This window comes from Erinaceus europaeus, chromosome 15 (assembly GCF_950295315.1).
Source record: "Erinaceus europaeus chromosome 15, mEriEur2.1, whole genome shotgun sequence".
Taxonomy (NCBI): domain Eukaryota; kingdom Metazoa; phylum Chordata; class Mammalia; order Eulipotyphla; family Erinaceidae; genus Erinaceus; species Erinaceus europaeus.
Window position 1 is genome coordinate 51,019,961 of NC_080176.1, and position 27,981 is coordinate 51,047,941.

Consider the following 27,981-nt stretch of genomic DNA (forward strand, 5'->3'; position numbering starts at 1 on the left):
GGGGCCCATATTCAGCAGAGGAGCCTATGTAACCTCTACATCCCTGTAGGTCCGAACTTGCATTCTGTGGTCAACAGCAGGAACATTCCGAGTTGCACCAATTTCAGGACCCATCTTCTTCAGGTGGTAGATAGAGTATGTTATCCAACCCCCCTTCAGAGGAGACAATATTCTCTACCATTGTTGATCCACATTGGGGACCATAGATGGGTCTACTGTGTTGCTCCTGACAGAGATGACCAGTAACAATGGAGAGAGGGATTTATTCGAGGTCTAGGCCCACCATATCTGTGTCGGAATCTCAGGACGACTAGGGGCCCCAGCTGATGGGGTGGCCTGATAGTAACTAAAAAGTCATCATTAAAGTATGCCAGTCTCTTGCCCTTATTCAGCTTTTGCAGTCCTTACTTTGATAAGGTTAGCTTTGGAGTGAGTGAGGGTAGTAGGAAGTAGGTGAGGAGGGTATATAAGTCTAAGTAGACACTATTTCATTAGGAACTTTTGGTGTCTTTTTAGGTCTTTCTACTTGCTTGCTGCATATATTGACTCACTGCAGACTATTGTGCACTTTTGTTTTCAGGTATATATTTTGCCCTAATTTATGGATACATGTGAATATATGTCCTATCTCATGGGACCTGGTCTATATCTAGGTTTTGGGACTTTTTAGGAAGTGAAGCACCTGGAATGGAATTAGAGAATCCTATGGAAGGAAAGGTCTCACCTGAGTAATGAGGCAGGTTGACATTCCATGCCTGATGTCTCAGTCTGAAGTGAAGCATGCTGAATAGGTACTCATTGTGTTGATTAGGTTGGGATCGGCGGATGGGATTTCATTTGGTATGAATTGAGAGAAGCATGCAGGAAAGTGAGCCTTACTCTAGAGTTTCCTGCACTGCGGGAAATATAGGCTCTATAGAGGAAGTGGGAGGTTCCTGCTGTCTTAGGGTTTAAGAAGGCAATAGATAGTTTTGCTGTAATCAAATTATTTGGCAGTTGAGTTACCTTTGAAAATCTCTTTGTTAAGATTTCCTGTGTCATACACAACCTCACCATAATTTATGTCCTTTGACATTATTTGTAGATAGCTGTGTCTTATAGAGTAATGCCACCAGCTGCTTCTATTCTCCCTGGTCTAAGCTTTTAAGAAGGTAACGTTTAAAGACCCAGCCTATGGTCAGTGCATGAAAAAGTTGGAGACATTCAATCAATTTTTCCCCTCTCATATTAATTAACTAGTGATTTTTATGACTACAAACCTGTACATAGTGTATGTACACATAAACATAAATGTATGTACATAAACACTATTCCCACCACCAAAAGACTGTGTCCCATCCCATCCTCCTCCACTCTCCACCCTCCACCCTCCACCAGTGAAGCTGAACATCTGCCCTCACCTTCAAACTAGAGGAGTATGGGATGATCCCACTCATAAACAGAAGTTGAGAAAGAAGAACAGAAGGGAAACTCAAAACAGAATTTGACTGAATTTGGAGTAGGGCACCAAGGTAAAAATCTCTGGGTTGAGATTATATGTTTCTATATCTGTATGTATATGTATGTAGAGAGAAGGGGTGGAAACAGACTTCAAATACCCTATTCAACAGACAGAAGGAATAGGGAGTGCTGGGAGGGCCCCAGTTCTTCTCATTCACTACACAAAAATGTATCTGTCCTTCTTCTCTGCCTGTTTTTGCTGAAGGTAGTGCTTCAAAAAAAAGGAGACAAGTGTCTCTACAGTGAGGGAGACCACAAAGTAGGTAAAAAATCTAGAGTATCTCAGGACAAACATGATGGGCCTAGACCTTGAATAAATCCTTCTCTCCATTGTTACTGTTCATCTCTATCAGGAACAACAAAACAGACCCCTTTGTGGACCCCCATAGGACCTTGCCCTCAACTTGCAATCACATTGGTAGAGAATGCTCCATCCTCTGAAGGGAGGGTGGACAACATACTCTGAGGAAGATGGGTCCTGATATTAGGGCAGCTTGGAATGTTCCTACTCATGACCACAGAATGTGAGGTTGGATCTACAGGGATGCAGAGGTCACATAGGCTCCTAAGCTGAATACGGGCCCCAGATCAGATCAAATCGACGGGGTTTACAGTCAACAATATTTATACACCTTTCCCATATTTGGGAGGTACTCTCTTCCCTGATCCAGCATTCTGGTCCTTTTTTCCAGCCATGACATCATCTCCCCAGATAATAACTTGGATCCACCTGCATATCAGATTTCAGGCTCAGAGAAAAAAAAAAAAAACCCAGTATAGCCACAGGCCCTTTGGAATATAACTAAAATATGCCTACTAGCTATCTACAAAATGGAGACCTCCCCCCCCAACTCTTCATCTGCACTACTCCAGCCTTTAGGTTCATGATTAGTCAAAAACTTGTTTGGCTTCATATGTTAACTCTCTTTCCAGCCACCAGGTTCCAGATGCTAATATGATGCCGACCAGACTTCCATGGACAGACAACCCCACCAATGTGTCCTGGAGCTCCAATTCCCCAGAACCCCACTCCACTAGAGAAAGAGAGAAGCAGGCTGGGAGTATGGATCAACCTGTCAACACCCATGTTCAATAGGGAAGCAATTACAGAAGCCAGACCTTCCACCTTCTGCACCCAACAATGAGCTTGGGTCCATGCTCCCAGAGGGTTAAAGAATAGGAAAGCTGTTTGGGGAGAGGATGGGGTATGGAGTTCTGGTGGTGGGAATATTGTGGAGTTGTACCCCTTTTATCCTATGGTTTTGTCAGTGTTTCCTTTTTATAAATGAATTAAAAAAAAGAAAAACTAAATATATTATATATATATGTATATACATATATATATATATAGAGAGAGAGAGAGAGAGATAGTGATAAATGCTATGAGAGGAGAAACAGACAAGTGGTTTTGAAATGAGAGTGTCTTTTTGGGTGCCTGTCAGAGATTTTAAGTAGAATATCCCAGGTGAGTGATTGTGTAAGGGCAATGGGGACAATACGGGAAGCAAGTTGGCCAGATAGGGGTGGCCACACTATGACCCAGACAAAGGGATGTTTGCTTGGACTGGGTTGTGGCAGGGCACTCTCGGAAAGAGTTGGACAACCCCTGTGGGTGTCTGGAGACTTCTCAGAACACTAGAAATGGACCTACCCTGTGTCATGGTAATTTCTCTCCTGGGTATTTATCCAAAGGAAACAAAATCATATATCAGAAGAGACCTGTGTGCACCTATGTTCATAGCAGCATGGATCATAAGAGCCCAAACTTGGAAAACAATTCAAATGTCCAATGAAAGATAAATGGCTAAGAAAATTGTAGTATATATACACAATGGATACCAAACATTTCATCACTGGAGAAGTATTTTTTAATTTAATCTAATTTCACTTTTAATGAGAGATAGAGAGAGAGAGAAACCAGAGCACTATTCAGCTCTGGTGTGCTTGTGGTGTGGGGTATTGAACCTTGGACTTCCAAATCTTAGACCTGAAAGTCTTGCATAGTCATTATGCTAGCTCCCCCACCATGGAAAAATATTTTCCTATACTGCTTGATGATCTCTGAAATGCATGTCTAGAAGTTCCTGTATTAGCCCCAGTTGGCATGGGTACCACATTCTAAGTAGCCCCTGCTGGTGGTCGGATTTGCCTGATTCAGGTACTTCCTGTGCTATCCTGATGCCCAAGGTCATCATCTTTTCCCAGTGTCGCTGGGACTTGCAAGCAGGTTTGGCAGAGATTTCCATACCTAAGTTTTCTGAATCAAAACCTAGATCTGAAAAGCTCCTCAGGTGATCTCCTTTGTTTCTTTTAATATCACATAGAAACAGAGGTGGGGGGAGAGGGAGAGAGAGAGATAGGGAAAGAGTAGGGGAGGGGGTGGGAGAGGAGGGGAGGGGAGGAGAGGGAAGGAAAGGGAATGAGAGGAGAGGGGAGGGGAGGGAAGGGGAGGGGAGGGGAGGAGGGACACCATAGCATCACTCTTCCACTTGTGAAGCATCCCCTGTGTTGATCAGCTGCTTGCATATGATACAGTAAGCTGTGTGCTCTGCCTGATGAGCTAGCTTCTGCCCTTAAGCCATGCCTCCTATCAGTCCTTGCTATGGATAATTCCTGGTTACAAGGGTTCCTCTCCTATAAGTGATTTTGCTTTCTGTCTTTTACTGATTTCTTGAACTATTTTTTTTTTTTTTTATAAAATGGAAACACAGACAAAATACATAGGATAAGAGGGGTACAACTTAATGTTATGCCCAGAAGTTCGAGTCCCTATCTCACACAAGGAAGACCAGCATCACATGCACTAGCAAGAGCCTTTATTAGCAAGCTTAAGCTTGGGCCTCCGACACCCTTCCACACAAGGGGAGAGTCTGCTGCCTACGACCCCACAACATTGTTGCTCTCAGCTTTTTATAGTACACAGAACAAGAGCGGTTGGTTTCAGTTTAACGGCTTTAAGGGCTATAACAAGGAACTGTTGGTTTCAATGTAAAAGTCTAACAAGTAACAATTGGTTTCAGTGTAACAGTCTCTAAGAAGTAACAGTTTCTAATCTCTACATTCTAATCTCCACATTCCCCCCTTGTCTTTTGTAACTTCTAGGGCCGAATCTTGGGCCAATCTCTGTTTCTGACTACTGTCCCAGTATCTAGGTGAGGTTCAATGGGATGTGAGGAATAGTAGTAGCAGGAATGAAGCTTAGAGTAACTCTTCTGTCTCTGCTGCACAGACGTGGGAGTGGTGGATCCAGGGGCCGATACCGTCCACCTTCAGAGCCATGGGGGTGGCTAGGATGACAGTACAAGGTCCTTTCCACCGGGATTCGAGTGGCGTCTCACCAAGACCGAGTCTCCAGGCTGGAAGGGATGAGGGTCTGGAGGAGGTGCAGCTTCATAGATTGCTCTCAGTCTTGGCCACGCATGCTTTTGGACCTGAGCTATTGTCTGTAAAGAGGCAAACATGTCCTGATCATTAATATCAGTGAGCAAGTCTGATCTCACAGCTGGGATTATGGGAGGGGGATGACCGAACATGATCTCTAATGGGGTCAGCCTCGCAGCATAGGGGATATTTCTTACTCTATAAAGGGCAAAAGGAAGAAGAGTTACCCAGTCTATGCCAGTCTTTATAGATAATTTTGTTAAGGTCTCTTTTAGAGTTCTATTCATCCTTTCTACCTGTCCTGAACTTTGAGGCCTATAGGCGCAATGTAATTTCTGTTTTGCCCCAAGGACACCTACCAAGTTCTGGGTTACCTGGGAAGCAAAGGCTGTACCATTATCCGAGTTTAATTGAAGGGGCACACCAAACCTGGGAAAAATCTCTTCGAGTAGTTTCTTTGCTGTCTGGGCCATCTCTCTCTTAGTTGGGAATGCTTCAGTCCATCCTGAAAAGGTATCTACAAACACTAACATATATTTATACCCGTATTTTCCCGGTTTTACCTCAGTGAAGTCTATCTCCCAGTAGGCACCTGGTCTGGTTCCTTTTTCACGCTCCCTGGAAGTTCTAGGCTGGTTGCTAGCTGGTTGCTAGCATTTGCAAGTCTGCATTTTCCAATTATAAAGGTCACTAGTGAAAAACGGCCAGTACTGCATCAATTGTTCGCCATTCTCGTTTGGGGGTCCTAGGGCTCGGAGGGGCAGGGCCACTGAATCAGGGGTTCTCTGGGCTCTACGGGCTCTTGTACGAGGAGGGCTCCGTAAGTCCTTGCCGGCTGCTGGGGGTTCCTGTGGGGCTGAGGGAAGTTGAGGTTGGTAGGGAGGAGGGTACTCTAGAAGGTCTACTTCGGGACTACCTTGGAAAATAGGGTAGGAGGGGGAAGTGGGAGGGGGCGTGGAGGGGGCAGTAGGCTGACAATGAGAATTCTTTAAAGCAAGAATGGTGGGTCTCAAACCCTGTGGAGGAAGAGAAGGTTTTAGCCAAGAGGGGGGGGGGGGGGTTTCTCTACCAGATCCTGCCAAGTAAGGATATGAAAAATCTGGTCTGGGTGTTCGAAGATGACATCTCTGATAGCATAGATAGTAGGCAGGTTCCATGTTACTTCTGGGGGCCAACCGGTAGAGAAGGTTGGCCACTTATCTTGACAATAAGTGATCATATGGTCTTGTTTTACTCCTAGACTTAAATTGTGAGCTTTCTGTTTGAATTCTTTGAAATGATGCAGGACCATCGTCAGAGGAGTCGAAGTAGCCTGACTCCTGACTTTGGACTTAAGAAAGACAAAACTGATCATGAATACAAAGACAACACACACAAGGAAAATACAGAGACAACATACACAAAGAGAATACAGAGACAACAACATTTTTAAAGAAAACTCTAGACGCCCAGCCACCAACACTCTGAACCAACGGATGGGAGGTCAGCTCTCACTGCTACCCTACAGATGGGAGGACGGCCTCTCATGCCACTTCCCTACAGATGGGAGGATGGCCTCTCGCTGCTTCCCTACAGATGGGAGGATGGCTTCTCGCTGCTTCCCTACATATGGGAGGACAGCCTCTCGCTGCTTCCCTACATATGGGAGGACAGCCTCTAGCTGCTTCCCAACAGATGGGAGGACAGCCTTTCACTGCTTTGTGGGCAGGACCCACTCTCCCCTTCCAGATTTTTGAGGGGGATCCAATCCCCTACAGCAGGGCCTGAGACATATCCCAGGACCCTGGACCCGGAGCCGCCCAGCGCATCCACCTTCGACTCCAAGGGTCTCTCGCTACAGATAGACCGGTCCAGAAGGCTCAGTGAGGCTACCGTTCCTTTAGTGAGATGGGGATCCCAGACGAGGCCCCAAATGTTGTGCCCAGAAGTTCGAGTCCCGATCTCACACAAGGAAGACCAGCATCACATGCAATAGCAAGAGCCTTTATTATCGTATAGTGGTGAGTATCCCTGCCTGTCACTCGGGAGACCGGGGTTTGATTCCCCGACTGGGAGCCAAATGTGGAGATTAGAATGTAGAGATTAGAAACTGTTACTTCTTAGAGACTGTTACACTGAAACCAACTGTTACTTGTTAGAGACTTTTACATTGAAACCAACAGTTCCTTGTTACAGCCGTTAAAGCCGTTAAACTGAAACCAACCGCTCTCCAACCGCTCTTGTTCTGTGTACTATAAAAAGCCGAGAGCAACAATGTTGTGGGGTGATCTGCAGCAGACTCTCCCCTTGTGTGGAAGGGTGTCAGCAGCCCAAGCTTAAGCTTGCTAATAAAGGCTCTTGCTAATGCAAGTGATGCTGGTTTTCCTTGTGAGAGTTCGGGACTCGAATTTCTGGGCACAACATTTAACATAATTCCTACCACCAGAACTCCGTATCCCATCCCCTCCCCTGATAACTTTCCTATTTTTCTGTCTTGTGATTCAGTTCTTTTTTTCTTAATTTATTCTTTATTTTAATTTTTTTTCTGATTTATTCTTTGCTATTTCTAATAATATATATATTATTGCCACCATGGTTATCTCTGGGGCTTGGTACCAGCACTACAAATCCACTACTCTCGGTGGCTACCCCTCATTTTTTTCCCTCTTTCTATTTTATTTGATAAGACAAAAAGAAATTGAGAAGGGAGGTGAAGATTGGGAGGGGGATGAGTATGACAGGTATCCTCCCTTAAGGTGGGGACTGGGGCTTGAACCTGGATCCTTGTGTGTGGCAAATGGTTCAGTTCTTTTAATACATGTCACAAACACTGTGTAGCCAGTGTTGCAGCTGAGGGTGAGATGTGACTGTAGCCCTTTGGGGTCCCTCATGTGTTACTTTTGCATCTAGACATGGAAGGGTTGTCCTTTAAATTCCAATGTGACTCACTGAGATGCTAAAATGCTTCCCCTGACATTCTGCTGATTTTGCATGAGTAGTCTCTGAAGACAGGTACCTAGAAAACAGGGCACAAAATCCAGTGGCCTGGGGGCTTTCCGGGAGAGTGTGAAGGCAGACCTTGGGATTTTCCAGCATGTCTCTGCTCCCTTGCAATGCAAAGCAAGAGTGTGTGTGCTTGGTTTTGTTCTAATGGCACCTTCATCTGTAGTCAGTGTTTGAGAGTGGCTCTAAGTGTGCTATAATGATGGGTATTCATGTCTTTTTCCTGAAGAAAAAGCCCCAGCCCCTTGGGGGTGTGGTAAAGGCTGGGGCCCTGCTGTCTGACCACAGAGATTACTGAGGACATTTTCCATGCCTGTGGCTCTGGTCTGTGTGGAATAAGGGCACGGCCCAAGGAGTCCACACTGGGGGCACCAAGGGGGAGCCACCCTTGCCAGCTTCCCATTCTTGGTTCTGTCTCTCTACATGCCACTTACCTTCCAGAAGCTGAAGACGTCCAACAAACTCTGGGAAAATGTTAAGAGCTATTCAGCTAAATCAAGGCAGGCAGGGCTGTCCACACTTAGGGCCTGGGTGCAAAAGACCCAAGAACGAGAGCTTCTGGTGGTGGTGCTGGGGAAAGTGTGCAGATCTGTGGTGTGAAGGAGAGCATAGACCTGCACCTTGGTAGTGGTTCACACAGGGGCTGTGCCCAGCCAGCTAGCACCCCTTTAGTATTTTCTTGCAGTACTCCTTCCAGAAATATGCCCACTTTTCACAAGGAATGCAGCTTCCTTTTTGATGTTTATTTTTTCCTTTCTTTCTTGGGCAGGGGTTAATAGATTACCATCCAGTTGTTGACACATGGGTACAGTCTCTCACCTCCTTGTGATAGCTGTCTGCAAAACACTCTCACCTCCAATTTAGTCCTTTTCCACCATCATGCACCAGGACCCAAAGCTCCCCTTCCGGGGGGGGGGGGGGGGAGCTTCCATTGCACACAGATGAGTGAGTATATTTGGAAGTTGGACCTTGGGGTAGGTAGATCATTGCAGCAAGCCAGAGAGAGCTTCATCTCTTACACATGTACTTTAAGACCCCCTTCTCTGGGCCTCATATGCAGAAAGCTATTCACTTGCTCTGCCTGACAAAGTTCAAGGGGGCAGAGGCCTGGCCTGTTTGTGGTGATGTGATGACTGCACTGTGGTGTCAGCAGTAGAGTGCATACCTTGCATGCATGAGACCCAAAATAACAGTGTGGTACTCTGGTCTCTGTGGGTCTCCCTCCATGCTCCGCTCTCTCATGCAAACAGAGTAAAACAAAAGAGTATTTTCTCATCTCCTCCCAGTGGCCTGTGACTGAGATTTTCTCTCTGAAGGGCTTCTGTGGCTCAAACCAATGGGGTTGGTGGTGAAGGAACTAAGAACATGTGAGTACTAGCCTAGCTGTTGAACCACGCAGGGTCTGCTCTTTGGCCATCACCCTGCCTGCTCCCCACTCCTTGAAAATTCAGGGGGTGAGGGGGGCAAGCACACAGAGAATCATGTGGTTCTGAGATTTGGTTTGAGCCCCTTGTTCCTGGGGGAGGAAGGGCACACACATACTTCATAAGCAGTGGAGCAGGTCTGCAGGTATCACTTTTTCTGTTCTGTATGTCCTCCTCCCATTGTCTCTCTGTCCTATCCAAATACATAAAGTTGGAAAAAGAAAGAAAAAGGGGGAAAAATGGCCACCAGCGGTGATGCATTTGAAGTGCTAGTACTGAGTCCAGTGATAACCCTAGAGGCCATGAAAAAGAAAGAGGGAAGGAAGGAAGAAAGTGAGTAAGGAAGGGAAAAAGAGAAGGAAATCCAGGGAGTGACTCTGCTGCTCTTGGACCTGAAGCAGCAAAAGCAGGTGGCATCTCCCTGTCAGCTGCTCTTCCTGAGGCAGAGACCCTGGATGGGACCAGAAGATGGAGGCAGCTGGATCCCAGAAACTGGCCTTCTAGGCAGGCATGGGCTGTCACTGCTGCTGAAGTGGCTTCACTTCTAAGCAAGTGGCACCACCATGGCCCCATGCCCTCCACAGTCACTGAACTGGAAACTTACCACAGAGAAGTGTGTCCTTCTGTCAGCCTGCCAGGAGCACTGCTGGCACTTTTCAGGAAGAAGTCCATGCTTACTCCAGAGAAACAAACTGCAGCACCCATCCCCAGCTCTCCTTGCTACCACATGCTTTCCCAGCAGAACCCGTCGCCCTGTTTCTTGGGTCTGTTGCACCCAGGACAGCCCTGCCTGCCTTGAATTAGCTCAGTAATGCTTGACATTTCCCCAGAGTTTGTCAGGACATCTTAGTCTTCTGAAGTCTCCCTAAAGCCCGGGATGGGGGGCATCTAATTTCATTGATTCTTGCATTGAACTGAATGAATCTACGTTAGGAGGACTGACTGATCCTCTTAAAATCTTATGGTTCTCATGGGAGCACTGTACTTTGTTTCCCCTTTGAGGCTGAGATATAGTTCCCCCCGCCCCACCCCCACCCCCATCACTGGCTGGCCCAGAGTCACAAGCACCTCTTCTCTGTGACCTGTGATTCCAGAGGAGAAGTTGCCATTGGACAAATAACTGCTTGATTAGGAAATGGCTGATTAGGCCTGAGGTCTGGAAATTCTGACTTCACTGTAGTTTCTGACCCTACATCTTCTGTTCCTTTTCTCTGTGATGGAAGTCTGCCAGAACTTTCCAAGTCACATCCACATTGTTTCCTACTTACACACTCCAGTGTGTAGGCTCACCTGGCTCTTACCCCAGAGGGGATGAGCAGCTACACTGGGGCTCTGTTGCATCTTCACTGCACAATGATATAAGCTCTGCACTGCTTGCTGTGACTACACTTTGCCCTCTGGGCTGCTGGCCTCAACACAGGACTTTGGCCTGACCTGGAAGTGAATCCAGGGGGAGTGAGGAAGTGGGAAGGGAGAACTTGGCAGCAGCTTGTCTTTTCTCTTATTTTAATTATTATTATTATTATTATTTATTGGATAGAGACAGAGAGAAACTGAGAGGAAAGGGACAGAGATACAAAGAGAGAGAGACATCTGCAATACTGCTTCACCACTCTTCAAAGGATAAAGAGCAGGGACTTGAACTCGGGTCCTTGCGCATTGTAACATGTGCTCTCAACTTGGTGCACCACCACTTGGCCCCTTTCTTTTCTATTTTTATTTTTTAATTTCTTAAATTTTTTATTTATAAAGAGGAAACATAGACAAAACCATAGGATAAGAGGGGTACAGCTTTGCAAACTTCCCACCACCAGAACTCTGTATACCAACCCCTCCCCTGATAGCTTTCCTATTCTTTAACCCTCTGGGAGTATGGACCCAAGGTCATTGTGGGATGCAGAAGGTTGAAGGTCTGGCTTCTGTAATTGTTTCCTTGCTGAACATGGGTATTGACAGGTCTATTGACAGGTCGATCCATACTCACATCGTGTCTCTCTCTTTTCCTAGTCAGGAAGGGCTCTGGGGAAGCGGGGCATCAAGGCACATTGGTGGGGTTGTCTGTCCAGGGAAGTCTGGTCGCATCCTGCTAGCATCTGGAACCTGGTGGCTGAAAAGAGAGTTAATATATAAAGCCAAACAGACTGTTGGACAATTATGGACCTAAAGGCTGGAATAGTGCAGGTGAAGTGTTGGGGGATCCTCCATTTTGTAGATAGCTAGTAGGCATATTTTAGTTATATTTCAAAGGGCCTGTAGCTATACTAGTTTTTTTTTTTTTTTGGTCTGAACCTGAAATCTGATATGCAGGTGAATCCTAATTATTGTCTCGGGAGATGCTGTCGTGGCTGGGATCTTTTCTATTTTTAATATTCTATTTACATATTGGATAGAGACAGAAATCAAAAGACAAGGTGAAGATAGGGAGGAAGGGAAGGAGACAGCTTGTGAAGCTTCCCTCCACAGGTGGAGACTGAGGGTTTGAACCTGGGCCCTTGTGCACTGTAACATGTGCTCTCAACTAGCTGTGCTACCACCAGTCCCCAGAAACTTGTCCTTCTGATGTGTAGAAATCTTTGGTTCAGGTGTGAATCATTACAAAACAACATTTAAGATGTGTTGCTCTTACTTATGACAGTGTGACTCAATATTCTTTCAACAACACAGCCCTTCCTCCTTGGGAAGTGAACAAACTCAAATCAAAACTGCTGCTTGAAACAGGTTGTTTTTGGGGTGTATCTTTGCTTGCATTGCACATGACTCATCATAGATGAATGGCTGTTGCTATCTTGAAGAATACTTAGAGGAGGAGCCCTGCTCCATGTGGTGCTGAGAGAGAGAGAGTTCTGCCATCTCTGCTTAGTGACATGATTGATGCTGGAGTATTCCCTTTTGACCCCAGCTAATGATCCTTATCTTCTTTCTAGGGATTAGACAGTCACTTCTTTTTCTCCAAGTGTTGTGAGCAGAGACAGTGAACATTTAACTTGTCAAAAACCATTGACCCCAGGAAGGAGGAGTGCTGGCTCTTTGAGGTATTGATGGTGTCTTGGACCCCCCCCCCCCAGGGTCCAGCAGAGTCTGTCCCAGCTCAGGCCACCTCAGCACGCAGTGAGAAAGGCTCAACAGATGATGAGATGTGCCTCCCCAACCCCAAACATGGCGTCCATGAAAGTCCTGCCTGTTCCCTATGTGGAAGGTCTAGGGTATTTTTGTTGTTGTTCTGTCATTGAAACCATTGAGGGTGGAGAGAGAAAGAGAAACAGTCTTCCAGAGCACCCAAATATTCCAGGTTGTTCTCCTCCCACTCTCCCAGCATCATGGTGCTCACTACTGCATTACTTCAGAATGTGCAAATATTTATTTTCACTCCTGTTTTACTGCCCCAGCAAAATAACTTATCCGGATAGTGTGCTGCTTGGCTGTGTGTGTGAACCAGATTTGAGGCTGGTCTCCAGTGCATTGAACAAAGCTTTGGTTTTGATACTTTCTCTTTATCTGTCTGTCTGTCTGTCTGTCTGTCTGTCTATCTATTTATCTATCTCCCTGCTTCTGTGTCTCTAAAGAATCTTAAAGAATTGAAAGAAAAAATATCTATCCTGATTTTCTGACTAAAACCTTGTGAGCAGAGAGGAATTATTTCTGAAGTGCAGATGCCAGTTTAGGAGTTTGAATGGTGACTATGCCCAAAGCTGTGGAAGAGTGGGCCAGAAGGCCGAGTGCAAACCAGGACTATACCTGGTGCCAGGTGAGGCCTTGCCCAGCTTGGAGTCTCAGAGTGGGTAGGGAAATGGTTCTTCCCAAGGGCACAGGAGAGGAGGTCAGGGGATGAGGGTGGCAGATTCTGTGAATTGAAGCTGGGATGCTTGGTCAAGTCTAGCACAGTCCAGGCTACCACTGGCATCTGGCTCAAATGGTTGAGTAATGTTTGGTTATGTCATAGGGGTTGTGAAATGGGTATGTGCTCTCCTGTCCTTGCTCTTGGGGGCTTCTGGTCTTCTAAATTTCCTGCCTAGAGAGTCAAGTAGACTGGGACCGCACTCCTGACTGAGAGGGATGGTGTCCTGTAGACACCACCAGAGTGTCTGGATGCTTCCAGAAGAGCAGAGAGCCAGTGGGAAACTTCCCTTGCCTTTGTACCCTGCTAGCAGGGGTGAGAATGAGCGGCCATGGTGCTGTGGAGACTGTAGGAGGGAAGCAGTCCACACCCAAGGAGAGTGACTCTGCACTGTGGTTTCTTTCCTGTTGTTGAAAAAGAAGTAGAAAGAGAAATACATATAATTTTGGAGGGAAAAAATGGCCATATATTGAAATGTTTAAATATGATTCTAAAATAAAGACAGGGAATGATACAAGCCCCAAAGTAATATTTTGAGGTTCTTATCAGGAGAGAGGAGAAAAAGAAAGAGGGAACTGTGGAAAGAGAGGATAGGTGGAGAAGGTGGGGAGAGCTGTGCTCAAGCCATTTACAAGAGTGAAGCCCTATAGATAGAAAGACAGATATATCAGTAGAGACAGGAGCACTGAAGTGAAAGATGCCCAAAGTCAGTGGTTTCTGTCACCTGTTCCCTCACACCACTGGTACCTCATGGCATTTTCCTTTTTTGCTGCTTTTCACATGCTAATGATCTGATTACCCCAGTCAGCAGGCTTTTTTGAGGAGCAGTGTCAAAGTGCTGACCCCTTTTGGCACATGTGTGGGGGGCTTTGTGGATCAGGCAAGGGGTTCAACTTCTCCACAGAGGGAGGTGATCAGACTGGACAGTCTCTGAGGATCCCCCTGCCTCTCTCTACCAGGCTTTGATCCCAGGGGTAAAAGGATGGCTTGTTTTTCAACAGAATTCCAATTCATTAAGTAACCCACACTGGCTGACCCTGGCCTCCTGCCTCTGAGAAGGGTCACTTGGGTTACAGCAGAGATGGGACAGACAGAAGAACAGCCTTTTGTGGGGGCCCAACGCGAGCCACCTTTCTCTAATTCAGAGGGGAATCCCTTCCCTAGGAGACTAGTCTGGGCCTAGACTGCCTTCCTCAGTGAGGATAGGAGTGGAGGGGTACCTGAGGTAACAGGCTGGAAGGAAGACATGGGGAGACAACGGGCTCTGCAGGCTGGGACTGGGCACACAAGCACTCACACATAATTGCCTCAGTTACCTAATTTCTAGCCTGGTGCAGCCTTTTCAGTTCACAGCTCCCTTGAGGGTGCTTGTGTCTTTAAGGACAGGCTCTTACATCTGGCCCCTGCTGTGCCTCTCTCTAACAAGCCTGTAGTGCCTCCTGACCTCTGTTGACTAAGTTGCCTTCTTTACTATAAGCCTCTTGAAACCTAGTTGTGATTCCCATGCCTTTGTTACTCCTCTGCCTGGTACAGCCCTCAGAATAAGGTGATTGATTAAGACAGGGCGTCAGGAAGGGGTTAGAATTGCATAATAAAGCTTGGGGTATAGATTGACCTGTCAACGCCTATATCTGGTGGAGAAGCAATTCCAGAAGCCAGACCTTTGCCCTTCTGCACCCCATAAAAAATTTTGGTCCATACTCCCAAAGGGATAAAGCATAGGGAAGCTTCCAATGGAGGGGCATGGGGTAAGGAACTCTGGTGGTGGGAACTTTATGAAATAACTTTGTTATCTTACAATCTTGTTAAGCATTTTCAAATCAGTAGTAAAAAATTAAGAAAAGAAAAAAGAATCGCCTGCTGAGGTCTACAGAGAAGCATCCTGAAATGCCTTGGGCTCTCTGAACAGAATTGTAACCCAACTCATCCACAGACTTTCTTTGGGGGATTCCAGGCTAACCTTCAGCAGCATCACATGTTCATCTGTTGATCAACAGTATATACCAAGCCAGATGGTACAGAGGGTGGAGGGGACCAGCATGGAAAAGAAATGACTCTGGTGTTGGGGAGATCATATAGATGCATGTTGCCAGGTGAATATCTTCATGAGAACCTGCTGAATCTCAGACCAATGTGTACAGAGAGGTAAAGAGAAGAGTATAAAGAGTGTACAGCTCACCTACCTCACTAGGGAAAGATAGAAACAGGCTGGGGGTGTGGATTCACCTGACAGTGTCCATGTCCTGCAGAGAAGCAATTATGGAAGACAGAACTCCCTCCTTCTGCACCTCCCAAAAGAATTTTGGTCCAGACTCCCAGAGGAGTAAATGATAGGGAAAGAAAACCAGAGGGCTCTGTATCTCTATTCTACCAGGACCCAAAGTGTTTGTCACCAGGAATTTCATTTTAAAAAAAAATATTTTTAATATTTATTTATTTCCCCTTTTGTTGCCCTTGTTCTTTTATTGTTGTAGTTATAATTGTTATTGTTATTGATGGTGTCATTGTTGGATAGGACAGAGAGAAATGGAGACAGGAGGGGAAGACAGAGAGGGAGAGAGAAAGATAGACACCTGTAGGCCTGCTTCACCACTTGTGAAGTGACCCCCTGCAGGTGGGGAGCTGGGGGCTCAAACCGGGATCCTTATATCGGTCCTTGTGCTTTGTGCCACGTGCGCTTAACCCACTGCATTACCCCCACACCACCATAAGGCAAAGCTGAGCAATGCTCTGATAGAAAGAAAATGGGGAAATATATATATATATATATATATATATATATATATATATATTCAGAGATATAGATAAATAGTTATAGAATCAGCTGGTATCAATGACCTTGGGAGAACTACTATAGTTTCCACTTAAAAGGATAAGAATACAGAACCATATGGAATTATACCCTTATTATCTTACTGTTTTGTAAATAAATATAAAACCACTAATAAAATACATTTAAAAATAAATAAATGGGGGGTCAGTAGCGCAGCAGGTTAAGTGCACGTGGCGCAAAGTGCAAGGAACTGTGTAAGGATTCCAGTTTGAGTCCCTGGCTCCCCACCTGCAGGGGAGTCCCTTCACAGGCGGTGAAGCAGGTCTTCAGGTGTCTGTCTTTCTCTCCCCCTCTCTGTCTGCCCCTCCTCTCCCCATTTCTCTCTGTCTTATCCAACAATGAATGACATCAACAACAACAATAATAACCACAACAAGGCTACAACAACAAGGGCAACAAAAGGGGGGAATATGGCCTCCAGGAGCAGTGGCTTCATGGTGCAGGCACTGAGCCCCAGCAATAATCTTAGAGGCAAAAATATAAATAAATAAAATGATATGCCAATTAAAAAGTATAAAGCTCAGTATAAAGCTCATGGATTTGTGATGAGGTGAACCATTTGTGGGCTTGCATGTATGTGTGTGTGTGTGTGTGTCTGTGTGTCTGTGTGTTTAATAGACTTTATTTGGGGGAGAGGTAATTGTAATTTTACTGAGCAAAAAAGTAGGTAGTTCCCATATGGCCCGCCAGTTCCCCCCAATGTTCATGAGCATGTTGCCTGATTATGGTACATTGTTAAAGTTGATGAGCCAATATTGCTGTTATTAAGTTCAAAATTTACATTAAGGATATATTCTTTGTGTTGTACACTCTGTGGGTCTGAACAAATAAGGAATGATACATAACAAAAAAAGACAACTAAGTTTCTCACCAACTCTAATCTTTACAGCTCATCCCAACCCTGTGTGATAAGTGACACAGTAGTCCCTCACTTAACATAGTTTCTAAGTTCTTGGAAACTCTGACTATAAGTGAAAATAATATTTAACAAAACCCATATAGGCCCATAATGAAGTGTAGAGTTCCTGTAGTATCTAGAACAGCACCAAATTTCTAGATCTAGATTCAAAACTCTTCTAAAAGTCAACAGCCATTTCTGTTCATTAATTCCCCCACCTAATTCTATTCATTTCCTACATAATTCTAGGTCAGAGTCACTTATCTACTCCATTTTGTAGAGAGCTATTAGGCATATTTTAGTTATATTCCAAAGGGCCTGTGGCTATACTAGTTCTTCTTCTTCTTCTTCTTTTTTTTTTTTCCCTGAGCCTGACATCTGATATGTAGGTGGATCCTAGTTATTGTCGGGGGGAGATGATGTCATAGCTGGCAAAAGGACCAGAAAGCTGGATCAGGGAAGAGAGTAGCTCCCAAATATGGGAAAGGTGGATAAATATTGTTAACTGGAAACCCCATTGATTTGATCTGATCTGGGGCCCATATTCAGCTCAGGAGTATATGTGAACTCTGCATCCCTGTGGATCTGAGCTCACATTCTGTGGTCATGAGTAGGAACATTCCAAGCTGCTCCAATATCAGGACCCATTTTCCTCAGGTGTAGCATAGTGTATGTTGTCCATCCTCCTTTTGGAGGATGGAACATTACCATTGTTGATCCAAGTTGAGGGCAACCCCCATTTTTAAAGGGTTTTTATATTAAAAAAAAATTATTAGTGACAAAAGCCAGACCTTCTACCTACTGTATACCATAATCCATACTCCCAGAGGGATAAAAAAAATAGGGAAGCTTCCAATGGAGGGGATGGGAAATGAAACTCTGGTGGAAGGAACTGTATGGGATTGTACCTCTGGCTTTGTGTATGGTGTGACACTAATGGAACCCTTGAACTCAGAGTGTCCCCAGGCAGTCAAAGCTCCAAATCATACCTCTTCTGGCATTATTGATTCTGCAGCAAGGAAGTCAGCACTTGGGCTTTGGAAGGGAGTGTTCTGTTGACTTAATGCAACTTCTCTTAAGCCACATCAAAGGGCTACCCTCAGTGTTTTCATTGGGTATGATAACTGATATATTGAAATGTCTGCTGGGTCCTTTCCTGCCAGCAGGAATTGTGCCACTCATAAAACCACAAATTATGTATCATTTACTAACATCTTTGGTTCCCAATCCTTCTTAGTCTCCAGGTAGACCATGAAATCTTGTAAAATGGGTGTTAGGAAGCAACAGGAGCTGGGTCCTAACTCACCTGGCAGAGTGCAGGAGAGACACCCGCAACACTGCTCCAATACTTGTGAATCTTCCTCCCCCTCTCCTGCAGGTGTGGACGTGGGGCTTGAACCCAGGCCCTTGCACTTGGTGAGCTCAACTAGGTACACCATGGCCTCCCCCAATGTGGTCTTATGTCAGTTATCTCATCTTCTTAGCTTGTATATTGAAAAACAAATGCGCTAAAATTCATGAATCTTTCTGAAGTCTGTAATAATTATTTTGCATAAATGAAATAATTGATAACTATACTATCTTTACAATACAGTTTTGGAATAGACAAGCATTGAAACAATGAATAATGATACATACTTTGCAAGTTAGAGACAATTAAAGAGAAAATACTTGTCACTCAAATAGAACTGTAATTTATTTTAATTGAAAATCACTTGGCGGAAAGAAGAGTGGGAGGGTGTTTTGGCACCACTCAGAGATATCTTTGGCATTGGTACAGGGATGTTTTCATCACGGGGTAAGAGGCACCGCCAGGTCTCCCTGCAATCTTCTGTTCTAGTGTGACCAAGAAGATGCCCTAGAGGTTAAAAATATAGTGAATGCATATTAATGAAGAGATTGGATGAAACATACAGTTGTATCTACAAGAAACTATATAGATAGTTTAAAAATAAAATAATGGGACCGGTAGCACTATGCAAATACTAACCCAAAGTAGCCATGTTCCTATTAGAAAAGTTGACTTTAGAAACAGAATATTGTCTGAGATTCAGAGAAATATTACTACACAGTAAGAAAAATTTTAACCATGCAGAAACCATGGAAGTTCTAAATGTGAGTGTCCCTGGCAACAGTAGCTCCAAAAAGAAAAACCCAAAGAAAAAAACTCACAAAGCTGAAAGGAGAAAAAAGAGATTCTCCATGAGCAGCATTGGAGATTTCAAAATTCTTCTCGCAGTGATTTATAGAATAAATAAACAGAAACCTAGCGAGGATACAGAAGATGTGAATAACACTTGCTTGACTTTGGATATTTATGGAACCATCCATTCAAGAACAACAAAACAAATGTTCTTTTCAAGTATACATGAGACATTCACCATGACACAACATTCTCTGGACTTAAAATAGACCTTAATAACATTGAACTATTACATAAAGTGTAGATTTCACCACAAAGAAATTAAATGAGACACTATGAACAGAAAACTAGTTGAAAGCAAATTTCAAAACATTCAGAAATGAAACTGTCCTCTTTAAAATAAAACCGGTAATTTCTGGGAGTTGAGTGGTAGTGCATCGGGTTAAACGCATGTGGTGCAAAGCACAAGGACTGGCTTAAGGATCCCAGTTTGAACTCCCACCTCCCCACCCACCTGCAGGGGAGTCGATTCAGAGGCTGTGAAACAGGTCTTCAGGTGTCTGTCTTTCTCTCCCCCTCTCTGTCTGCCCCTCCTCTCTCCATTTCCCTTTGTCCTATCTAACAGTGATGACATCAATTACAACAACAATAAAAAATAACAAGGGCAACAAAAGGGAATAAATAAATAAACTTTTTTTCTTTTTTCTTTAAGAAAGGATTAATTAACAAAACATAGGGTAGGAGGGGTACAATTCCACACAATTCCCACCACCCGATCTCCATATCCCACCCCCTCCCCTGATAGCTTTCCCATTCTCTATCCCTCTGGGAGCATGGACCCAGGGTCATTGTGGGTTGCAGAAGGTAGAAGGTCTGGCTTCTGTAATTGCTTCCCCGCTGAACATGGGCGTTGACTGGTCGGTCCATACTCCCAGACTGCCTCTCTCTTTCCCTAGTAGGGTGGGTCTCTCAGGACACATTGGTGGGGTCTTCAGTCCAGGGAAGCCTGGCCAGCATCCTGATGGCATCTGGAACCTGGTGACTGAAAAGAGAGTTGACATACAAAGCCAAACCAATTGTTGAGCAATCATGGACCCAGAGCTTAGAATAGTGTAGAGGAAGTGTTAGAGGGGTACTCACTGCAAACTCCAGTGTACTTCTGCTTTCAGGTATATATTTTGCACTAGTTTATGGATACATGTGAACATATGCTCTCTCTCACAGAAACTGGTGTATATCTAGGTTTTGGGACTTTGTTAGAAAGTGAACCACCTGAGATGGAATTAGAGTATACTATGAAAGGAAAGGTTTCACCCGAGTAATGAAGCTGAAGGGTTGTCATTCCACACATGAAGTCTCTGGACACAGTCTGAAGTGATGCATGTTGAGGTGGCAATCGTTGTGTTGGTTAGGTTGTGATTGGCAGATGCAATATTATTTGATATGGATTGGGAGAGGCATACGGGAAAGTGGGCCCTATACAATGGTTCTAGGACTGGGGGAAGTAGAGGCTCTATAGTGGAGATGTGAGGTTCCTGCTGTCTTAGGGTTCAAAAAGACAATCGATAGTTAATGTTATCATCACATTATTTGGTAATTGGGTTAACTTTGAAAAGTCCTTTTGTTAGGGCTTGCTGTACAGTACCCAGTATCTTGTATATAGCTGTGTTATTGGTTGCTTCTGATCGACTTGGTCTAGGATTTTGAGAGAGTCTGCATATCAATTACACAGCCTATATATTAAAAAGATTCAGTTTGTGTTTTGAAAAACTTTGAGACATACAATTAATTTTCCCCCTATCACATTAATAACTAGTGATTTATATGACTACATTTTACTAGGAGTGTACATAAACACCATTGCCACCACCAAAAGACTGTGACCCATCCCTCCCACCCACTCCCACCCCCCACTGGCCCAGGAAGCTGCATGTCTACCCCTCACCACAGGGTTTTTACTTTGGTGCCCTACTTACAATTTGGTCAGGTCCTGCTTTTAGTTTCCCTTTCAGATCTTCTTATTCAACTTCTGTTGATGATTGGGATCATCCCATACTCATCTTTATCTTTCTGACTTAGCTCACTTAACATAATTCCTTCTAGCTCTGACCAAGATGGGTCAGAGAGGGTGGATTCATTGTTCTTCATAGCTGCATAGTATTCCATTGTGTATATATACCACAGCTTTCTCAGCCACTCATCTGTTGTTGGGCACCTGGGTTGCTTCCAGGTTTTAGCTATTATGAATTGTGCTGCTATTAACATAGGAGTACACACCTTTTTTTGGTTGGGTGTTATGGAGTCCTTGGGGTATAACCCCAGGAGAGGAATTACTGGATCATATGGAAGGTCCACATCTAGCCTTCTGAGAGTTTTCCAGACTTCTCTCCACAGAGGCTGGACCAATTTACATTCCCACCAGCAATGTAAAAGGGTTCCTCTGTCCCCACAACCTACCTCTCCAGCATTTGTTGCTGCTGTCCTTTTTGATGTATGCCATTCTTACAGGAGTGAGGTGGTATCTTAGTGTTGTCTTAATTTGTATTTCTCTGACAGTCAGTGACCTAGAGCAGTTTTTCATATGTTTGTTAGCCTTTTGGATCTCCTCTGAGGTGAATGTTTTGTTCATATCTTCTGCCCATTTTTGGATGGGGTCATTTGCTTTTTTGGTGCTAAGTTTGATGAGCTCTTTATATATTTTGGTGATTAGTTTATTGTCTGATGTATGGCATGTGAAGATCTTCTCCCATTCTGTGAGGGGTTTCTTTGTTTGTTTAATAGTTTCTTTGGCTGTGCAGAAGCTTTTCAATTTGATGTAGTCCCATTGGTTTGTTTCTGCTTTAGTCTTCCTTGCAATTGGGTTTGATTCATCAAAGATGTCCTTGAAGTGTAGGTGGGAAACTGTTTTACCAATGTTTTCCTCTAAGTATTTGATTGTTTCTGGTCTGACATCTAGGTCTTTGATCCATTTGTAGTTGATGTTTGTTTCTGGTGAGATAAAGTGGTCCAATTTCATTCTTCTGCATGTTACAACCCAGTTTTCCCAGCACCATTTATTGAAGAGAGCCTCCTTTTTCCATTTAATGCTTTGGGCCCCCTTATCAAAGATTATATGTCCATAGGTGTGGACATAACAAGGGCAACAAAAGGGAATAAATAAATAAAATTTTTAAAAAGCTGTTCATTTCTTTTTGAATTGAATGAGATATACAGTATTAGCTACTAGAGATGATACTGGCACAATATCCCCAGATTTCATTACTCTGGTTTTTGAGATTCTGAGATGCTAACTATAATAGATCATGAAGGAGAATTGTCCTGGGGACCGGGGTTCTACTACAGCTTTACCCTGCTCATTTATTGCTGTTGTAACGCAGACACGTTACAGTTCAGCCTGAGACTTGTATGGACCTTATTTCTTAGAAATAGAATTAAATGAGAAGAATTAAATGTTCAATTTATGAATGGTTGATTTATTTGGAGTTTCTTCTTTTATTGATTCTTTTTAACGGAAGGTGATATATTCTCTCAATCACTATTCATAATAAGCTAGTGATCATGGACTACACACTATTTAGAAGAGGTGCATTTTTAAAAAAATTATTTTTATTTTGTTGGATAGAGACAGCAAGAAATCAAGAGAGAAAGGAGAGACAGAGAGGGAGGAGATATCTGTAGCACTGCTTCAGTGCTCATGGAGCCTCCCTCTGCAGAGAGGGCTGAGGGCTTGAGCCCAGGTCCTTGAGCATAGTAACAGGTGCCTCAAGTAGGTTCACTACTAGCCAGTCCCCTAAGTGGTGGATTCTGTGGTGGTCAAACAGCAAGGAAGTCTTGGGGGAGGGGAGGATCCCCAAATGCTCAGAGTCTTGTTTCTGCCACTTGCCAGCTGTGTAAATCAGTTAACAAGTCGCTGGGGTCTTAGGGACCATCAAGCTTGGGGCTGGGGAGGCTGAAGAGTACCCATTCTCCCAGGTATCCTGCATCTATGAGCAGATCTGGGCACTTCTATCCTCTGGGGGTCTACATTGGCCAGCTGCTGATTTTTGCAGATTCTTCACTTGCCTCATTGTGATCTCAGAGGACCTGTGTAAAGTTCCCTTCTTAGGTGATCGGGCCTAAGGAAAGCTTGTTAAATGTGACCAACCAAACAGTGGAATGGTAAACACTAGCCAGAGTCTCAAGTCACAGAACATACGGCAGTGCTGCTCCATCAAGGCCAAGACTCACTCTTGAACATGAGTGAGAGCCATGTCTACATCTGGCTTCCTCTCAAGGGGCTATCACCAAGGGAGGTGGTCTGTCTTTACAGCCAGCGTGCCACCTTTAAGTCACTTTTCATTTTCAACAAGAGGGACCTCACACATGCATGATTTCATTATTTCTGGGCTACATTTTCAGTCATGTAGGTAGGTAGGTAGGTAGATAGATAGATAGATAGATAGATAGACAGATAGATAAATGATAGATAGATAGATAGATAGATAGATAGATAGATAGATAGATAGTCTGCAATGTTAGAGCTGCCCCTGTGGCATTCTCTTGTGATGTCAAGATTTGAATGTGGGCCATATACAGGCCATGGTGGGTGTCTTACTTTGATGAGTTAGTAATTCCTATAATAGCCCCTGGGTCTCTTGAGGTGACCATCACATCTCACAGCAAAGGACACACCACAGAGCTTTCTGATTTCGTCTGCAGAAAGCACAGTTGTCAAGAAGAGGGGAAGGAGGAAGGATGAGGTTCCATGCTGGCTCCATAGTGTTAATGTTCTGTATTGAGTTTGCATTAAGTGAGAGAAAGGTCTGGGGAGTGAGAAGGTAAGCTTAAGGGTACAGATCTGGACTGAAGTGTCCACAGCCCACACTGCCTCCTTTGGCCCCTGATACAGAAGTCCATAGGAGCCCTGTACTATTAGAGATTAGGTCTGTGCTCTAAGTGAAAGGGATTTGCTTTGCTCACCTTTCCTGTGGACAGTTTTGTAATTGTTTATCTTATGTGTTTTTACCCTCCATCAAGTCCATTTAATTTACATTTTTTATTTGTATTCCAGAAAAATTGTACAACTCCAGTGGACGAGATTTAAGAAGGGCCCTTTTCTCCTTGAAACAGATATTTCAGGTAAGAAAAAGAATAAAGCTCTTAGATCCTGCTTTTGCATTACATGTGGTATGAGATACAGACTGGTTTATACCTTTTACTTTTGATTACAAAAAGAAATGAGAGTTTCTTTAGGTTATAGTGGAAATTCGATTAAAATACCAGTAGAGAATATTTTTTTCTTTGCTCATTTAAAAATATTTTATCTATTGAATAAATACACAGAGAGAGAGAAAGCAAAAAGGAGGGAGATAGTGAGGGAGAGGTACACTTGCAGTATTGATTCATTACTTGGGAAGCTTCCTCCCTGTAGGTGGGGACCGAGGCTTGAACCCCTGTCCTTGAGCATAGCAACAGGTGCACTCAGCCAGCTGTGCCGCTACCCAGCCCTTCTTTGATCATTAATTGGAGGGTATGGTTGGTGGCATATAGGCCCAACTTCTCAGTGGAGATTCTTTTGACCTTATCATATTTCAAACATAATAAGACAACTTTGTCAAAGAAATATTTCCATTTTTACTTCAGAATTGTAAAAGAAAGACATGTTTCAGGTATAATTGACCCTTGGTGTTCTACTCTCTAAATGCCATCTGTCATCTCCTTCTATCCTACTCCCAGTACCCCTTCTCTACTGATTTTTTTCAAAGCTTCTTGTATTTATTTGTAAAAGAGAAGAGAGAGAACCAGAGCACCACTCTTGTACATGCAGTGCCAGGAATTGAGCTGGGTCCTCATGCTTGGGAGTCCAATACTTCACCCACTACACCACCTCCCAGGTTGCTCTACTGACTGTGACTTTGGCATTTATTATGACTTAATTAATGGATGCAAAATACTCAACATCCAGATCTGCTCACATAATAGGTAGAAACGAGTTGCAACCAGCTATCGTGTGTCTTTTTGTAGAACTACATACCAGCATCAGTAATTTGGCCAGAAGGAACAACCCTGGATCTGATCAAGCTTCAACTTGTGCTCACCAGCTTATAAATTCTCCTGGATATATATATATATATATATATATATATATATATATATATATATATATATATATATATATGCAGCATAGGCTAGAATCAGCCAAATTCAGACGGTAACATCCTTTTATAGCAAATGAGCTAGTTTCTTCAACATAGAAGTGACATGGAGAAAAGAGATGAATTAAAAGATATTTAGAACTGTTTCAACTAGTTAACACCATGAGGCTCTTACCACAGCTTGTATAAGTCAGTATTTTTGAATAAGTTGGGAATTTTGACACTAGCTAAGCACTGGATATTAAAACACTACTTTTTTTCTATCATGAACACATCATTTTAAGAAAGAGCTCCTGTCTTTCAGAGATGCACACTGAAATAGTCCTGGCTTGAATGATGTGCTGTCTGGGATTTGCTTCAGGTGAATATGGTGTCAGGGCAGGCGGGACGATAGATGGAATGGAGTTGCTGTGAGACGGTCGGCACACAGGGCTCACTAAACTGTCTCCCTTTCTGCAAGTTTTCTGTGGTGCAAAAAGTGAAAAAGATAAACATTATAGACGTTCAGGGATTTGCCACAAATTCCCTCACCAAACTGGCTCTGTAGTGCTGACCTGGAACTTTTAACATGCTCTCTCTGCTGTTGACTCATCAAATGTTTCTGAGTAGTCTTTGTCGGCAGGGTGTAGGCAGAGGGAAGGAAGGAAGGGGCTTTCTATCAGAAGTTTATGATTTGTTTGGAAGAATACACACACACACACACACACACACACACACACACACACACACACACCCCAGCTCTAAACCACAGGCACTGGGTATTGAATAGATTATACAGAGAGCAAGCTGTCTGGGACTTAGATCGCCTCCTCTCAAACCCACAGATCTGCCTCTCCATTATCTGTTGTTTTTCCACTACTCGTGGAAGTCCTTTTTGATACAAGATTGTTAAGGAGTAAAAACGATACAGCCACTGACCACATGAATTGAGTGAATAGTCCTTGACTTATAGGCATGAAAAAAAAAAAGGTCTGAACTTAAAGCGAAGCCATTACAGAGGAGTCTGCAATGTAGCGATAACCATTTATCAGCTAGTGCGAACATTTTAATTTCATTCTTGTCGGAAGCCACTGTTAAAATAAAAAAATCCAGTTGTTAATGCCAATGGATTTTAGGATGTGTGCTGAAAATGCAGTCCGTTGCCATTTGGCGAATGTTCTCCATGTCTATCCCCAAACTTTTCCAGTTCCTAAGTGCCTTATCTACATATGCGTGTTCATTGTGCTTAAGGCTCTGAATTATTTAATAAACACTGTCTCTGCTGTCCTGTGTTTTTTTTCTTTTTTCACTTTAGCCAGACAGTCATCTCTCTGCTATATTAATATTAGTGATTAGCTTGAGTGCTTTCTTGAGAGCTTGTTCACACTTTTGTACCGTGAAGTCATGTGTGAAGCTAGTTTTAGTTAAAAGTAATAAACATTTGTGACATGCTTGGAAAAATTTTCCGACTAGACATGAGCTCATCCAAGTGTTTGCTTTGCACATATGCTGGTGGAAAAGGATATGGATTGAGAGAGAATGATTTTTTATTTCCTTGATGCATAAGAGTGTAAAGTCATTTTCCAAAAGCTCGTGATATCGTCCCATTTTCTCTTGTTTCCAAAGCCACGATGATCTGCAAGGCCAAGTCCACACAGCTGTCTCTCATTACATTCTGGGCACAGAAGTCAGTGCTCCTTCCTCTCCTCAGTGCCCTCTCAGCATTCAGAGACATTGCTCCATCCAGAGGGAGTCTGTGCCTGGCCTGCCCACGGTTAGGGCAAGTCCTTCATCCACATAATTGGAAAATTCCATAAAAATCAAAATGAAGGGTTGATTTTACATAGGGACAGGAGAGCAGTGCCAATTTGACAATATTATTATTGTTATTGTTATTATTATTCTCTGGAGATAAACCACGGTGACTGACCATTCCTATAATAAAAACCTCTCATTATTTCATTAAGCTTTGTACTATGTACATCACTGTGGGTTTTTTTTTTTTAAGTTCTGCTCTGTTGTGACAATAGAAGGTGAATGTTTAGCCTTTTCCTAGTTACATTTTAAGACAGGACACTGTTCCATCAAGAATCTTTCCTCAGACGGTCTTGGAAAGACCCCTCACCTTATGCTCCCTAACATTCGGCCTAATAGAAAACTAGACTTGGGTGCTGGTCAGATGGGTCCTGGTGATACTGGCCCAAGCTTGGCTACTCTTGAGTCTCCATCTGGAGGCAGAGGTAGGATTAGATTAATGGTTCTTGAACTGTCTTCTCTTTTAAAAAATTACTTACTGATGGAGCGGGGTGGTGGTACACCTGGTTGAGTGCACATGATACAGTGTGCAAGGATCCAGGTTCAAACCTCCCAATCCTCACCTGCAGGGGGAAAGCTTTGTAAGTGGTGAAGCAGTGTTGCAGGCATCTCTCTCTCTCTTTCCCCTAACCTCTCGATTTCTGACTGTCTCTATCCAATAAATAAATAAGATTAAAAATTACTTAACTAATGTGTTAGGACAGAGATAAATTAAGAGGAAAAGGGGGGCAGAGTGTGGAAGAGAAAGAGAGATAACTTCACCACTAGTGAGCTTCCCCCCTGCAGCTGGGGACTAGGGACTGAAGACGTGAACCGGGATCCTTGCACATGGTAATGCATGCTCTCAACTGGGTGCACCACACTGTCTTGCCCCTGAACAACTGTCTGTTTTTTTAGGGTTTTCTGGGGAGACTGCCCAAAAATAACCACTAGACCACCAGGGAGTGCCAAGATTTTCTGTGGAACTGAGTAGCTTAGTAGCTTGGTCCTCACCCCAGAAAATCTGACCAAATCAACCTGGATGAGGGCCTTGCATCCTTTCCTTTCTAAGTCTCCC

The 27,981-nt window shown here is 43.8% G+C and overlaps 1 protein-coding gene across 15 annotated transcripts in view; it reads left to right on the forward strand.

The window, feature by feature from the left end:
* Nucleotides 1-27,981, forward strand: part of FHOD3 (formin homology 2 domain containing 3) — a 588,579-nt gene that overhangs the window by 246,500 nt on the left and 314,098 nt on the right. For all 15 annotated transcript variants that reach the window (XM_060173747.1, XM_060173744.1, XM_060173740.1 and 12 more), the window contains exon 4: nt 24,047-24,114. In XM_060173747.1, the coding sequence (XP_060029730.1) occupies nt 24,047-24,114 (68 nt within the window). The remainder of the gene's footprint in view (nt 1-24,046; nt 24,115-27,981) is intronic.